The sequence below is a fragment of the Perna viridis genome, chromosome 10, assembly GCF_037379345.1.
Source record: "Perna viridis isolate PV_CMFRI_1.1 ecotype Kerala chromosome 10, ASM3737934v1, whole genome shotgun sequence".
Lineage (NCBI taxonomy): Eukaryota > Metazoa > Mollusca > Bivalvia > Mytilida > Mytilidae > Perna > Perna viridis.
In genome coordinates this window covers 27,879,117-27,896,304 of record NC_142454.1, presented here as the reverse complement: position 1 = coordinate 27,896,304, position 17,188 = coordinate 27,879,117, and the positions used below count along the sequence as shown (strand labels likewise).

General features: G+C 31.4%; 1 protein-coding gene across 1 annotated transcript; it reads left to right on the top strand.

The window, feature by feature from the left end:
- The first annotated feature begins 514 nt into the window (after positions 1-514).
- On the top strand, positions 515-16,687 carry LOC148605228 (plasminogen-like). The gene is made up of 3 exons (XM_088547564.1): positions 515-695; positions 12,489-12,722; positions 16,428-16,687. Exons 1-3 carry the CDS (start codon positions 638-640, stop codon positions 16,685-16,687), a joined length of 552 nt encoding a protein of 183 aa, XP_088403690.1. The 5' UTR covers positions 515-637.
- Positions 16,688-17,188: the final 501 nt, after the last annotated feature.

Below are 17,188 nucleotides of genomic sequence, written 5' to 3'. Positions count from 1 at the left end.
TAGGCTTGCTACGACACTTGATTCATGTATAGTACGTGTAGCAAAATTTGCATAGATGTAAGATATTATGTTATTTTCAAATACATACTACATTTAAAACCCCCAAAAATGTAGTTTCGTTTTGTAAATATTCAGAATGGTACACGCGTTCTTTCTTATTTCATTTTAAAAAAAATATTATTGAACATACAATCTGCCTATCCCTATTGTGTACATGCGTCATCTACGCTTTTCGTTGAGTATATTATACCAGTGATAATTTCCTTTAACCAGTGAATGTAATTGTGTAACTATTGTAACACACAACCGCACTCACAAGTGAATATAACCGTGTATTCACGAATATTTCGTTTTAATTGTTTCGCATAGAGTACGGTCTAATTGGTGAATATTTATTTCCTTATTTAATTATATATTTTTAAATGATTTTTATACTATTTCTATTTTGTATCAAATCAATCCGAACGAAAGCCCATATGTATCAGATACCGTATTTAAACAGTGTTATCTAGAGTGCGATATTTACTGAAGAATTGAGTGTTATCTACAAAAACAAATATCAGGAGTGCCTGTACCTCCTTGTTTAGCTTACAAAATATTTAAGGGGTCATATTTGAACTGACTTGATGAAGTAACAATGCTAGCAACTTTTGTAATTTTTATATTGAATACAGGAATACTCACAGCAGCTCAAGGTCAGCTTAGGATACAGTATGCAACTGTTGAACTTATTAGGAGTGAACTAATTAACGGATAATACACTTACAGATATCTGTTTCCAAGTGTTTTGTTAGCCATATATATCATCACTGTAGGGTGAAAAAGATTAAAGCGTCTCACAAAAATACAAAATATGCTTGTTCTGAACTCCAATAACCAATATCTTCAACCACTTACAAATGTTACTAAAAGAAATACCTTAATTTTAAAAAGTCAGTCATCAATGTAAATAATTAAATTTAGATAAGAGTAAATTGTTTGTACTTATTTTGTTTTGAAACGAAATTTTACTCGGAGGTATTACGTCAAATTATACGCTCCCGAAAGAAGTGTTCATGGTTGTATTTTCAACTGGGTTCAGTTCGATTCACTTCACGATACATTGTAATCGATATAATGAAAAAGTCTGGAAATTATTTCAAATATTCAAGTTTTAGTTTAAACACTGTATAACACATGATGTTTTCGTTCACAACATGAGGGAATATGACGATTTATTTTTTCTGACACTTAATAAGGACATGCCATAAATGAATATTATTTTTTTCCTTGTAAATTAAACACAATATTGAAAATGGATTGAGAAAAATAATGATATAAATGGACATTTTTTTTTTTTTTTTTGATAAACCAGAATTACGTTACATCATTGTCACGAGCAAACAAAACCTATGAAATGAATACTTACATTTTCAAGATATTACTTAAAAACGTTGCTGTCATAATTTAATGCAATGTTGTTAATTTGTTTTGACTACGGTTAAGCAAGGTCACGTTCTCAATGTAAATCACGAAATGTGTGTTCTCTGATTGACATGAATTATGCAACGGATCGGGAATCGCAATAGTAAACATTTTAATTTAGACTTGTTCTTCGTTTTTTATATGATTTATTTGTCTACGTCAACGTTCTTTGTCTAAAAAGATTAGAACTCATCGTGTCTGTTTAACAAAGGTAACTTTTATCCCATTATTTAAATTGAAAAATTGAAGATATGTAATCAATACAATATTATCATCTTTATATTCTTATTTACTTTCTGTCAACCTGTCATTGAAGCTATTACAATATTTGAAGAAAATGAAGAACTGTATTAGTTCAAAGTCAAAAATGGTTAGAAAAATGATGATAGAAAATGAATTAATATACTGACCAACAAAATAAGTAAACCCTTACTTAATCCACAATAATGTTACAATTTGTACAGGAAAATGTTATCAGGGCACCTGGCTTGATACTTCGAAACGTTTCATTAGTCAATACTACTCATCATATTTTTTTCCACAATATTTAATTTTTATAAGACGGATTAAAATCCATTTCTTTGTACTGTGAAAATTTATTATTACACGATATTATTAAAAAAGTGTTTATGAGAAAAGATGCACCTGTGATATGAAATAGAGGAAAATAGTTTGACAAAAATGTAGACTTCCAACCAGTAGTGTCTGATTTTTAAAAGGACAACCTTTTTAAGAAATTATTAGAAATTGGATTGAAGAAATATATGGTACATTATAAACAAACCAATTCCTTTGATATATAAGAATAATGACATATCATTATTTACGAATCACGAACAAACAAAACGTAAATGTTCAGATAGTACTTAAGTACAAATCAGGCTATGGTTGGTACATCTTAATTCTCAATGTGGTATGTTTTGCCTAAAAATTTTCAATACATATAACAAAAAAAAAAACACCAATGAAAAGCAATAAAATATTATCTTGAAACATCTTTGACGTATGATTTATTTTACTGCTTATACAAGGAAAACGTTTCCTGTCGTTTTCTAATAGTATATTTCAATTATATTTGACCAATCAATATCTTAAAATGACATCTGGAAGTTATCAGTTATAAATACTTGATTAATGCAATAAAATCTCTACGCTTTTTTTTCCATATGCCACACCATTTACACAATTTGTCCGATTCTTAGAAAGAGATGTATTCAAAAGGTCACTGTCTTAATGTTTGAACCAAGTTTGTAACTCATTTTGATAAAGGGTTATCAAGGTCATGTTCTTACTGTAAATAACGAAAAATTACGTGCTTTTATTGATAAGAATAATGCAACTATAAATTTGAAATTTAAATTTGGACTATTTCTTTGTTTGTTATATGATTTATTGCTATCGTCAACGTACTTTTGTATAAATAGACAAGAATACTTCATGTCTGTTTAACAAAGATAACGTTTATCTGCTTCTCCGGGAGCGATTTAATTTATACATCATTTGTTGGTGAATGTATCAAACGCATGATCTATTATTTAATTTTACTTTCTCTACAACCAATCACTACAAAACACTACATAAATAATATATTTTTTCAACTCTGTAGATAGTGTATATTGATCTGAAAATCGATGACCGGTGATAAGTTAATGTATAGTGAAACATGTCTAAACTGAACCCTGAATTAAAACGTGTTTATACTAAACACTTTTTGAACGGGGTGAATTTGTTTAGACTAGTGTGTTTTGTTCCTTACTTTTTTATCGCGGGGAAAAATAACGACTTGTACTTAAAACGTTACTGCCATCATGTTTAAGCCAAGTTAATATTTTTTTTGAATAGGGTTAAACGAGGTCGACTACTTATCATAAATTAAGAAATTTTTGTTTCCTTATTATTGGGATTTATACATGTTATACAACATCATACAAACATCAATTTTTTTTTTGTACATTTGTTTTATTTGTTGTTTTTGTAATTATTTTGCTTTGTTTTGTTTTGTTTTGTTTTGTTTTGTTTGTTTGTTATATGTTATATTTGCCTTCGTCAATTCACTATTATATTGATGTATCAGAACAAGCCAACTCTGTTTAACAAAGATAACGTTAATCCGTTAACCGTTGAATTAGTATAGCATTGCGATGATACATAATCAATACTATATATTATATGCCTGTTTACACTCTTTTCAGTGAGTCATTAAAGCTTTCACAACATATGGAAGAAAAAGTAAAATGTGTATAAGTTTAAAATCGACAATTGAGACAAAAATAGTTGTGTTCTTATACAATTTCTAGTTTTATATGAAAAGGTCTTTATTTGTGCATAGCCAATAATGGATTTATTTAGCATGGAATAATCAGTACATGTAAGTGTAGCAAAAGTGAAAAGTTCTCGTTTAAAATTGCAAGGATAGTTGTGCAGCACTCAAAGTATATATAATGCTGAATTTATATTCAGGTTTACAACACAGGTGTGTTGTAGTGAAATGTCATGAAATGTCATATTGTAGTCCATGAAAACGAGATTCTTTCAAGCTCCGTTTTCAATTCCAGAATTTTTTTTCCAGATTTGTATTTCAAATCTACAAGCTCATGAAGTAGCGATTTTCAAACATGAACAATTAAAATTAAAATATGTCAAAGAGTAATCAAGGGAACCAAGGTTATAGCGGTAATCAAAAGAATGTAATCCAGGGACAAAGACCAGACATGGAAAACAGACATACACAACAAAGAACATAAAGTAACTAAAATCATACATACAAAGTAACAAAAGTAAATGAGCAACTCGGATTCCACTAAAAACTGGGAGCATGGACCAGGTGCACCGGTAGGGTAAGTGTCCTCTGCTTTTCTAGAAACACCCACCGAGTTGCTCATGAAAGTCACGTCCGGGGTAGACAAACGATGAAAGGCAAACTATGACCCGTTGAATAAATCAGTTTTTATGGTGCTGATTGATACACCATAATGATTCACGAGTTCATGATGACGACCATAAAACTTCTGTAGTGATGACTTCAATCTTGTAGCAACATAACCCTGTTCCAGAAGCCTATTTGTTAGAGTTCTAGCGCGATACAAAAAGTCTGCATAGTTTCGGCAAGCTCTGGCATAACGTATGAGTTGTGATATGAACAGTCCATACGCAGGAGCCGAAGTGATGTTGCCACAGATGAAAGGAAAGTTGACAATTCTGAATGAAAAGTCATCACGTTTGTCGAAAAGTTTGGTCAATAGTTTTCCTTTTCCATCGATTTCTAAATGTAGGTCAAGATATGAGGCTGACTTCACAGTGTCTGTAATATCCTTTATCTCAAGTTCTTTTGGGTAGATGCGATGTATCAAATCCCCGAAATTAGGATTGTGTAAAGATAACAAGTCATCTATATAGCGGAAACTAACATTGAAGGATCTAGCTAAACAATATTCTTTCTTTCTGATCAGATCAGCTTTAAAGTCAGCCTCATAAGAGAGAAAGAACAGGTCAGCTAGTAAAGGGGCACAATGTCAAAATGTGCAATAAGAATGTATCACTTGATCGTTCGTTCAAGACCTGGTAAAACAAAATAAATGTCAAAAGTGGAGGAGGAAGATGACAAATTGTAACTTAAAATTTAAATGGTGGGCCATTGAATATGTGTACATTTTTTATTATTTTTTTTTTTTTTTGAAGCTGAAAAATCTTAATTGAAGATAAATATATAGTTGATGGCACAAAACTTGCTTAAATGATATACGTTTCCCTTTATTTCAACGACATTTTTTTTACTGATAGATACAAAAAATTGTAGCTTCCCGCAGCGGTTTTTTTTTCTTCATATTACATGAAGCCTGTTTTGATAGATAAGCATTTCCTTGACAAGGAAGGTACACGAAGCATTATTCTAGAAAATTGAAAAAATTGCCCACTTCTTTTTATTTTTTTTTTTCTGCAAACGATAAATAAAACAAATGATCAAATGGAGATAGATGAACTGATATATTAATTAACAAAGTAAGTAAAAGATTACTTAATCCACAATAATGATACAATTTGCACCGGTAAATTTTACCAGGGGCACCTGGCTTAAGACCCATGTCTGTATACTATAGGTTTTTATTAAAACATTGCATAATGAAAATTTTTTGAGAAAATATCCATTTAGTTTGCACATCATAATTCTCATTATGGTCAGTTTTGGCTTAAAATACATCTAAAAAGAAACAACTGAAAAACAATCTAAATTGATCCTGAAACATCTGAGATGTACGAATTACTTTTCTGCTTACATATGGATAAAGTGCGGACAAAGTTCCTCTACTAAAAGTTTCAACTAAATTTGACCTATCAGTATCTTAAGAGGGCAACTTAATGTTAGACATAAATACTTGCTTAATGCAATCATATCTCTGATTTTTTTTTCTTATGTGCCACACCTCGTATACATTTCCGCCGATATTTAGACAGAGAAGTACTTAAATCGTCGCTGTTATATTGTTTAAACCATAATAGTAACGCATTTTGACTAGAATTAAGAGAGGTTACGTTCTTACTGTAAATTACGAAATATGTGATTTCTTGTTGATAAGAATTATACAACGTGTCGACAATTGCATCAATTTAAAATTTAAATTTGGACTGCGTCTTCGTTTGTTATATGATTTATTTGCCTTCGTCAACATGTATGAACATATTATACTTCGAGTTTGTTTAGCAAAGATAATTTAACCACAAATATTTGAATCGGTAAAGCCATTTGATGATATATAATTAATGTCATTTCATGTGTTTAAATTCAAATTTAAAAAAATGGTAAAATTATGTTCTTATTGTATAAGTTAAGGTTATACATGACCTTTAATTGTTTAGCATAAAATGTACTATTATTGTGGCAAACATGCACAATTCTCGTTTAAAAAGGGAAATTTTAAGTTATCTCATACTAAATGTATCGTTAATTTTACAACCCTTCAATTAAAAAATAGCTAATCTATCGATTTAAAAAGAAAATGACACATTAATTTATTACCGTTTCATCAAATACAATTGATTTCTTCCTAGGTAACTCAAAACTGCGAAATTGGATGTAACAACTCCTGTTTAAATTAAAGTTATTTATCTTCATATGTAATCAGTAAAAACCAAAGTGTTTTTTTTTCTCTATGATTAACAAATATGTCATCGTAAGAATTTCCTACAAAATTAAGTAGCACTCCAGCTAAGAATCATGCAAAATGTGATTCATGGGTAAAAAGCCTACATATTTTTATTTTTGATATTTTGTTTTAAAATGTCATGGTAAACAGAACTTGACATGTGGTTTTTCATATAACCCGTGCTCATAGGAGATAAAAATTATATAGAATGCACTGTAGATTTCAACATTACGGGAGATAACTCTGTAAATGGTACTCAAATACAATAGAATCTACTGGATTTTCAATGTGAATTATCTCTTAAGAGCAGGCAGATTTGAATGAATAATTGCACATTCCATAGCATAGACCCATAAAACAACCTAATTACAAAAATAAAAATATGTAACTTTTTTTTTGGGGTGTATCACATTTTTATTAGATTTTGCATGATTCTTTAAAAGACAACTACATAAATATTTGTTTTGGTTTATAAACTACCACAAATCAAATCTCTATTTTTTACGCCAGGTTAATCATTTCATATTAATTTGATGGTATTATTTCGATTACCGCACATTCGTTTGTTTAATTGTTCTTGTGTTTCACTAACATATACTAAATCGCATTACCTTTTTTTTTTTTTTTTTATTTTTTGTCAAATTATTTATATTGAACAAATGAAATTGCGATTTATTTACGTTTCTGCAACAAATACGCGCCGATATTTTAAACAAAATAATTAAACCCAACATATCATTGTTTACATCAATTGTATGCTAAAAGGTAACATTTGGATTTATTTGAGGTATTTTTGTCATGGGAAGAGTTGGCAATTTTTCCCTAATTAAATTTGGAAAAGTTCAAATATTTAGAAAGTTACTACACTTTGAAATTCTGGTTTGAACTACGGTATTCTGTACAAAATTACAATAAAGTGTGATATAGAAGAAATTTCAAAATTCTGAAAATTGTTCTTTTGCGATTTATAGTAATTGTAACACTAAAAAGAAAATCTAATCGCCTGAATTTATCAGATATATTAGGCACAACACTGTCAAAATTAATAACGCCTCAAATAATAATAATACAGTGTTGGTGTGCTGTGAATGATATTTTTTTTTATTCTGAGACCCGATTTCCATAAGTAAGGGTAACTTTTTAAATTTTTTTTCGATTCCCATTCTTAGATTTATTTATGTAACAAATTCAATTATCCATCGAATGATACCACATTTGAAACGTTTTATTTGAATAACAACTTGTAGAGTAGAATTTTTAAGGGAAAATCGAAAATCCAATATTCATTTTTCTTTTTATATATTCTGACTACTGGCTACGAAAATCGTTACAAATCATTAGAAGAATTCTACGTATTTATTGGGATGATACTAAATAGAAAAAAAAACAAATACTTTATTTTGTACTGAAGCATGCATATTCTAGGGGGATGACATCGGAAGATATGTCAAATTATTAGAGAGTGGTATGGGATATATTTTATTTATTATACTCCAGAATCCCAAGTGCCAGTGCAAATTTCTTGAAACCGCTATACAGCTGAGATATTGGGCTACACGAGGATACCTTTATGTATTTTGTTTCTTTACAAATGCTTTTCCAGTAAGACTAAGACGCTCGAATAAATGAGTCACACAAATTTTGGCTTTTGACCCTGTGGTATACAAATATAGACTTATACTGAACAGGAATCCAAGATTTTTTTTTTTTTTTTTTTTTTTAAGCGAAAATTGATTTTGAAACTAGAGGGGTTATATATCTGATGTGCTTTCCAGTTTGATTATTCTTACTTTTTTAAATTATTTTTTCTTTTTCTAATGTGAACACTAAAGCTACACTTGTTTCACTACTTATACCTTTTGGAGTTACAACCTTTGATATTGTTTAAACTTTATCACATTCAAAATCAAGTTTTTTGGAATTTGTAAATCATCAATCCTTTCTTTCTTGGCATGTTTAACATTAAAGAGCAATCTTATTTAAACTTTTGCAAGCATAAGACGTGCAGGTTTATGGGTCATTTGAAATTAATGTACTTATGCATGAACTTTATTTCTTTGGGTATGATTTAAAAGAAAACAACTATTTTTTTTTCTCTGTCATGAGCTTTACTTTTAATATTTCTATTTGGGTAAGAACAATCTTTCAGAATCCATGGTCCTCCTTCGACAATCAAGTTTATTTTTTTTTATCAATAGGCTTGGTATTGCAGCAACATTCAAATTATTGTTCTGGAGGAGAATATTCTAATGGTTTTTGAACAGACAAACCTTCTCTCACTGTAGCTGAAGTTGATTTTAAAATGACTATTATGAGCTCGAAAAAAATACTTTTGTTTCATGTTCAGAGCAATTAGATGGTCTCGCACCAGACAAAAGTACCTTGTTATCTAAAATATGAGTGTATCATGTATATATTACCCCAATTTAAAGACTTTAAAGATTTCAAGACCAATGAAAGTTCTCGTGGAACAAGGAAAATGTTTTCCAAGGAGCCATATAGCAAATATCGATATTTCACATAAAAACAATTTTTTTTTCAGGGTAATTAGATTGCATCACACTTGTCAAAAGTACTTTAATTTGAGCATATTTACCCCGGTTTTACCAAATTTTAATATTTCTAAACTCTAGGACCAGTGAAAATGTTTTCACAATGTACTATGTACGAGAGAATTGTACACAGAGTATTTTTGGATTATGTTATACTACTAAATTGCTCTGAATATGAAAAGAAAGTATTTTTTTATGTGAAAAATGCCTGTATTTGTTGTATATGAATCACTGAAAACACATTTTTACTTAAATATACCAAATTTCATGACATTATTGGTAAAAAGCACTCTCTTTTGAAATAATTTAGCTGCTTTAACTAATGGAATGCCATCTTATTTGTGTAATACTGCATCGTCGGTATGAAGAATGTCATAAAAAATGTCCATTTCATCATACATTGTACATTGCAAACCATTTTTATTGGTCTTTGAGTATGAAAATATTGAAATTTCATAAAACTGGGATAAAGTATACTCATTTTTTCATTCTCAAAAGACAAACTATCCACTAGGAGAATGATCGATATGACATCATGAACAGCTATATTTTGGGAAACGTTTCCCCAAGCATTCATTTTTTTTTTTGCAGTATTTTATTATATATGCGAATAATGCTCGAATGTTTGAAACCAATTAATTCCTACAAGTATTAATTCCTAACAAAAGTATTGTCTTTTCAGTGTAAAAAAAATATTTATTTTGGCATAACGAAATTACAACGGTATTCCGTTAGAATTATCACCATATGAGCTATTTTTATCATCCAATCAGAATACAGAACCGTTGAACGAAGAACGTAGCACAATACACGACGAACGAGGTAGGAAGTAGGCACATGAATCCTCCCCTGCACGATATACGATCCCATGGAAACACGCACACGATACACGCACACGAAGCACGCTAAAATTGGAATATTAAACGTTTCAGGAGGTGTATAATACAATGCAACATTTACTTTTTTAGACAAATAAAATGGTATCACATAAAAGAAATTGGGTAAATTACTTTAAAATACAATATGTTTTTCCAATACTTTTTTTTGAAATTTTGATGTTTTTTTTTTTTTCTCTTGGAATGAAGAAAATGTGTCCCAAAACATCTATAATCAACAAATTTGGACTTTGTTCAGATAAAAACTACTTTCATATCATATTCAGAGCTATAAGATGGTCTCGAACAAGCCAAAAATACTTTGTTATCTTAAATTTGAGAACATGATATGAAATTTCAATATTTCCTAACTCCAAGACCAATACAAATTGGTTTGGCAACGTACCATGTCTAATAAAAACGACATTGTTCATATCAATCATGTATTTTTTTTCTGTTTTTTTTTGACAAAATAAAATTGTGCTGCATTAGTTAAAATAGCTTAATTGCCCTAAAATATATTATTTATATCAATACGTGATGAATTTTGGTATGTGGACATTTTTCAAAGGAAAATACTATTTTTTTTTCATATTTAAAGGTATATAATGGTCTGATAAAAAAAAACTTTATAATCTAAAAGTTAGGAATTTTATATCAATTTTATGAAATTTCAATATTTTCATTCTCCCAGACAAAAAAAGAGGTTTCGCAACGTACCATTTATAATGAAAATGAACGTCAATTTATATCCAAACATGTATATGGACATTTAGAAGTTATCTATACTCAATATGTTTGTTTTTGCATAATAACAAGTAATGTAAATTTACATGAAAGGTGTAAGCAATCAACAAAATACGACGAGCAGACGTGCACTGTACGTAATTTGTTTCGCATGTTAGGATCCGAAATATACCAATTTTGACGAGAATATTTCCGAAGGACTCGATCATTCGTGCATTGTGCTTCGTGCAACGTGTTTCGTGTACCATTTGCTTTGTATGCTTCTTGTGCGTGTTTCCTGGGAATCATGTACATAGGATTTGGACTGTTACACCTTTTTGGAAGTGTAGTTCAGGCACATGATCTATTAATAAGACAAAATCTTCAACACTATAGAATTTAAATTGTTGCCATCGTAACAATAACAACAGGGACAGTCGCACGAGAGTGCGAGAGTGAATATTTGACTGGCTAAAACTCCCTGTGACTATTTTGTTAAATAAATATGGTAAATATGCAATATCCAATTTTGGAAGTCTGGTGTGGTTGTCTTACGCAAACAAAATAAACTAATCAACAATACTTTGTTAGATTAACTGTTCTATTTAGCTTCACGACATAATGATGTTTGCACATAAAAAAGGCTTTGCAGATATGCACAGTACTAAGAGCTCGTACATTAAGGTTGAGGTCACAATGTCACTGGTTTCTTTACGCTATCATTAAATTTGAGACCGCTGTATAACGATTCCTTACCATACGCCATTCTACAAATCTTCTCAAATGTACTATGTACTGCAAGTTGTCATTCGTTATGAAAGACAATATAGAAATATTATATTTACTGGAAAACAGTGCATTTAATTTTAAAAATCGTGTTTATGTAGAAAGTAACATTAAATCTAATATCATCGTTTTACAAATGTTGCAAGTAAACCTTTTTTCGACAAAATAAACACATTTTTTTAAACTACTGATTTGTATGTCCTTAAACATAAAAAGAGGAATATGAAGAATTAACATTGTCGTAAAAAAATCAAGGACATTATCATACTTCTAACAAATCAGCCAACATAGAATAAGTACAGACACAAACCCAAACTTTAAAAAAAAAAGAAAGGAAAGATAAAGAAGGTTTATTTGTTTGTTTGTTGGGGTTGAACGCCCGAGCAGCAACATTACAGCTATATTCAGGCGAGTTAACGAAGGTAAATAAAATAGAGTAGAAGTAACAAAGTTTACGAAATTAAAAAACTAAAAGTTTAACCATACAACTATGATATTATAAGTACCAACTACATGCAGAAAAAAAAGTATTTTATTCATGCCTAATCTATCTGGTTTTAAACAACCTTTTTATGTTAAGATGTATCATTTGCTCTATTATCAAACTTTTATAATTTTTTGTCATGCATCAAATAGGAATTATGAATTGAATGCATAGCACACAGAAGCTTTGGCAATGATCAGGTTATATGCACTTATGTATACATTAAATACGTTGTGAATAGAAAATGAACAATTATTTTTAAAAACATATGGAAAATAGTGACGTGGATGTAAAGGATACATTTTAGGGGCAAAAATCCATCAGAATGTAAGACAAAGAGTCAAGGGCATTTTACTGACTTCAATGAAAGTTGAATCTGTATAAAAACGGAATTTCATATGAATCGGAAAGCTATAACTTTTAAACCGGTTTTTACTGTTAACGGCTTCATTTGTTCCAGTACAACACGATTGTATTGAATCATATCCAACCGACTGGAAAGGACAATATCATGGTTTGAGGACTACAACTGTCACTGGTAAAACATGTAAAATGTGGAGTAATACTAGTCAACCTACCTATGGAAAAATGAACTATTGTAGAGCACCGGCTGCAGATCAAGAATCCTCAAGAGGACCTTGGTGCTATGTGAATGAAATCCCTTGGTGGGAATTTTGTTTTGTACCACTTTGCTGTAAGTAAATTCAATGTTTAATTTCGACTTTATGTTAGGAATTTGCATTTGTGCGTATTTGGCTTCCTTTATATTTAGTTAATGTATGTATGTATGTATATGAAGAATAGGGTCTTCCGCGGATTTGACCTTTCATTAGCAACTCGGCGGGTGTTTCTAGAAAAGCAAAGGACGCTTACCCTACCGGTACACCTGATCCATACTCCCAGCTTTTAGTGGAGTCCGAGTTGCTCATTTGCTTTTGTTACTTTGTATGTATGATTTGACTATAACGATGACGAACCACATTGTACCATATCAAAATGTGGTATTGAAAAATTCAAAACATGCAACATTCTTATAGCCGACCATTACTTCTCTAGTCCCTTTACAAACAAAACATTCCATACAAGAAGTGACGATAACTTCAGTTGCAAATCAACAAACTTAATATATGGACTAGAATGAAACTTATGTGGTTTAATTTATGTCGGAGAAACGCAAGAACGATTAAATAAAAGAATGTGCGGTCATCGTTCGGGAATTAACACCCCCAAATCCCCGACAGTTTATCAACACTTTAATCAATAAGATCATTCAATCCTCTCCATGAAAATTCGTATGTTAGAAAAAAATTATCATCCTACATACAGTCCCGTTCTAAGTAAAAACTATCGTAGGGAAAGAGACGAGTACTGGATACGCAGACTAGGTACTGTAATACCTTACGGATGCAATGACAACATCAAAAGTATAGGAAACCTTTCAAGCAAAAATAACGATAGCATAAATGTGATGAATTTATTTGACAAAAATACAAGATGGGAGATGAGTCATGGCAATCGCCACTATATGTCACCTAAGTTACATGATGTCTCCATATATGGTCTCCTTCCTTTCATACAAAAAATTCTTGGACTTCATCACATTAGAACCAAACTTTATTCTATACTTCACTTCCTTTACAAAACAAGTCTTGACACTCCTGTTTCCGACCACACCTCATCATTATACAGACTTGTTGCCATCATTTTGGAAATTGGTTTCCACAGACTCTTTAAACCAGTTTGTGTGAAAAGTCAAGATGAAGAAAACCGATCATTTCTTTCACTACCGTTTGTCAACAAAGGTATAGATGCAATTAATTTGGCTAACGTCCTCCATCGTAAAAACGTAACCAACAAAATTCCCCCATAGTTCAAAGACAAATCCATACCAATGATTTCATGTTCCTATACTTCACCCATTGAATCCAAAATTTTCAATTATAAAAGGCTATAGCAGAATCTCGAGATTGAGGACTTCAAGGCTAAACCGCCTGACTGTTCTTCCAAAACCTCTCCATTCAAATATGATATTTCTGGTCACGTCGTTACGGGAGATTTAACCATTATCGAAAACGAATCTCTGCGTGCGTAAGGTCCCAAGTACCGTGAACCACGCTCCATGAATTGGAATTATAACTTTAAAGTTTTTATGGATGCCGTCGAGAACTATGCAAAAAAATTGATAAAACGAGAAGAAGAAGACATTGATTCTCTGTCAGAGTGGTTAAAAGCCGTGAGGTCTGAAATTTTGAAACGAATGAAAGTTTTAAGTAGGTCAATGTGTGCCAAGGCTACATCAGTTTTCAAAGACCCCGATGTAGCAAAAACATTGTCTACTATACATGACAAATATGTTGTCGTACCAGCAGACAAAATCCAAAACAACATTGTTTTTGTATGCAAAACGTGTTATATCCAATGTTTATTATCAGAGGTAGACGTAGAAAATAATAGCAGTGATAAGACCTATACTGCTACCACTCTCTCCAAAGAAGAGATTGTGGAAAACCATTAAATCTGTGCCATCCTCTTTTGGTCTCTCTACCAAGGACGATGATTGTGATTTACCGTCTATGTACTGGATTCCTAAACTTCACAAGAATCCATACAAACAGCGTTTCATAGCTGGATCTGCAAAATGTACCTCCAAACCTCTTTCAAAACTTTTCACTTCTACACTCACAACTGTCAAAGAGGGTCTGCAGTCCTACCACAACACTTGTTACTCCCGTAGTGGTATTAATTCAATGTGGATCCTGAAAAATTCGAAAGATCTTTTGAAGACAATCAGTTCAAGAATATTATCTGAATACAATAGCATTAAAACCTATGATTTTTCAACACTGTATACTTCTACTTCTCATACTCAGTTAAAATCCCGACTTAAAACATTATACATCGTTGTTTTTTTTTTTTTTTCAAAAAAGATGGTACACTTAGATACAAATATATAGTTATTGGTAGAGATTCCTCATACTTTGTAGGAAATAGTTCCAAATCACCCTCAAAATATACAGACGAGGATGTTTACAAAATGCTGGAATTTTTAATCGACAACATATTTGTCCATTGTGGTGGACGTATTTTACAACAAACGGACGGCATTCCAATGGGAACAAATTGTGCTCTTTACTTGCTGACCTATTCCTTCACTCCTATGGAGCGGGCTGACTTTATAGCTGATCTGATCAGAAAGAAAAAAATATCGTTTGGCAAGATCCTTCAATCTCAGTTTTCTCTGTATATATGACGTATTATCTTTAAACAATCATAATTTCGGGGATTGAATACATCGCATCTACACAAAAGAACTTGAGATAAAGGATACTGCAGACACTGTGTAGTCAGCCTCTTATTTTAATCTACACTTAGAAATCGATGGTAGAGGAAAACTTTTGACCTAACTTTACGACAAACATGATGACTTTTCATTCAGAATTGACAAAACTTTTCTTTCATCTGTGGCAACATCCCTTCAGCTCCTGCGTATGGAGTGTTCATATCACAACTCATACGTTATGGCAGAGCTTGCCGAAATTACGCAGACTTTTTGTGTCGCGCTAGAACTCTAACAAACAGGCTTCTGGAACAGGGTTATGTTGCTACAAGATATAGATCATCACTATAGAGGTTTTATGGTCGTCGTCATGAACTTGTGGATCGTTATGGTATATCCATCAGCACCATGAACACTGATTTATTCAACTGGTCATAGTTTTCATTTCCTCGTTTGTATACCCCGGACGCTTACCCTATGTATGATTTTAGTTACTTTATGTTCTTCGTTGTGTATGTCTGTTTTCCATGTCTGGTCCTTGTCCCTAAATTACATTCTTTTTATTACTGCTATAACTTTGGTTCTCTTGATTACTCTTTGGTTACTTTATGTTTTTTGTTGTGTATGTCTGTTTTCCATGTCTGGTCTTTGTCCCTGGATTACATTCTTTTGATTACCCTTACAACCTTGATTCCCACGATTACTCTTTGACAATATCAAAATCGTTCGCTTGTTGTTTTTTTCTTTTTTTTTTTTGTTTTTCGTTTTTTGTTTTTTGTTTGTTTTTTGTTTTTTGTTTTCTTTAATTAATCATTGTTATTGTTATATTTGCTAAAACAGCGACACAAATCTAATGAAAAACATTCAAATTGATAGTAGAACAAAAAAATTGTCCCTTCCAAAAGAAAGAGGAAAACGGTAATTGATATTTAACAAGACAAAAGTATGTACGTAATTTAACTGACTTTTTAGGTTTTTTTTCAAATTGCAATGTTGAATTATCTTTCCAAGAATATTCTATATAAGGTGCTTCGGTAAATTTATCCAAAAGTATCGATTTAATCAATAACTTAACCTTTAAAAATGTTTTAATGAAGATGTCTTCCATTGTAACATCAATAGATAAAGATTGCAGAAAAAGCACAACGGACAAAAAATACGAGGGAACGTTGAACATTACAAGTTCTGGATACCATTGTCGGGAATGGAGTTCGGAATCCATACCTCCATCAGGCGGAGCTGTTACAGGATTCTCAACTGAGACTTTAAACTATTGCAGGGCACCAGATGGTGATAGCGAAACTACACCATGGTGCTACACAACAAGTAAAGAAAAACGATGGGAACATTGTAATATTCCTTTATGTGGTGAGTGTTTGTGAACTATTTTGTAATGTACAATTAAAATTAACGGTACAAGAAAAAGAAGAACAAACTACAATTTCCAAAATCATGAAGTGGACATATCAAATAGTAGAAATCAATAACAGCTACGGAAAAAGCTAAACTAATACTAAGCAGAAACTGATCTCACACGAAACAGATCCGAAGCTTCACAAGAATAAATCTTACAATAATCTAGCCAATTAATCTATGACAAAACAAGATAGTTAAGGTGCTGTTTTTGAAGTAGCATGACCTCTTTGCCAACTGTGGATTAGATTGTGTGAAATACGTTTATATATCAAAGATTAATCAAGGGAACCAAGGTTATAGCGGTAATCAAAAGAACATAATCCAGGAACAAAGACCTGACATGAAAAACAGACAAAAACAACACAGAACATAAAGTAACTGAAAACATACATGCAAAGTAACAGAAGCAAATGAGCATCTCGGACTCCACTAAAAACTGGAAACATGGACCAGGTGTACCGTCGGGT

Coding starts and splice junctions, on each gene's coding strand:
- LOC148605228 (XM_088547564.1), top strand. CDS start 638: ATGCTAGCAACTTTTGTAATTTTTATATTGAATACAGGAATACTCACA. Junction 696..12,488: donor AATACTCACAGCAGCTCAAG/GTCAGCTTAGGA, acceptor CATTTGTTCCAG/TACAACACGATTGTATTGAA. Junction 12,723..16,427: donor TTGTTTTGTACCACTTTGCT/GTAAGTAAATTC, acceptor TAACATCAATAG/ATAAAGATTGCAGAAAAAGC.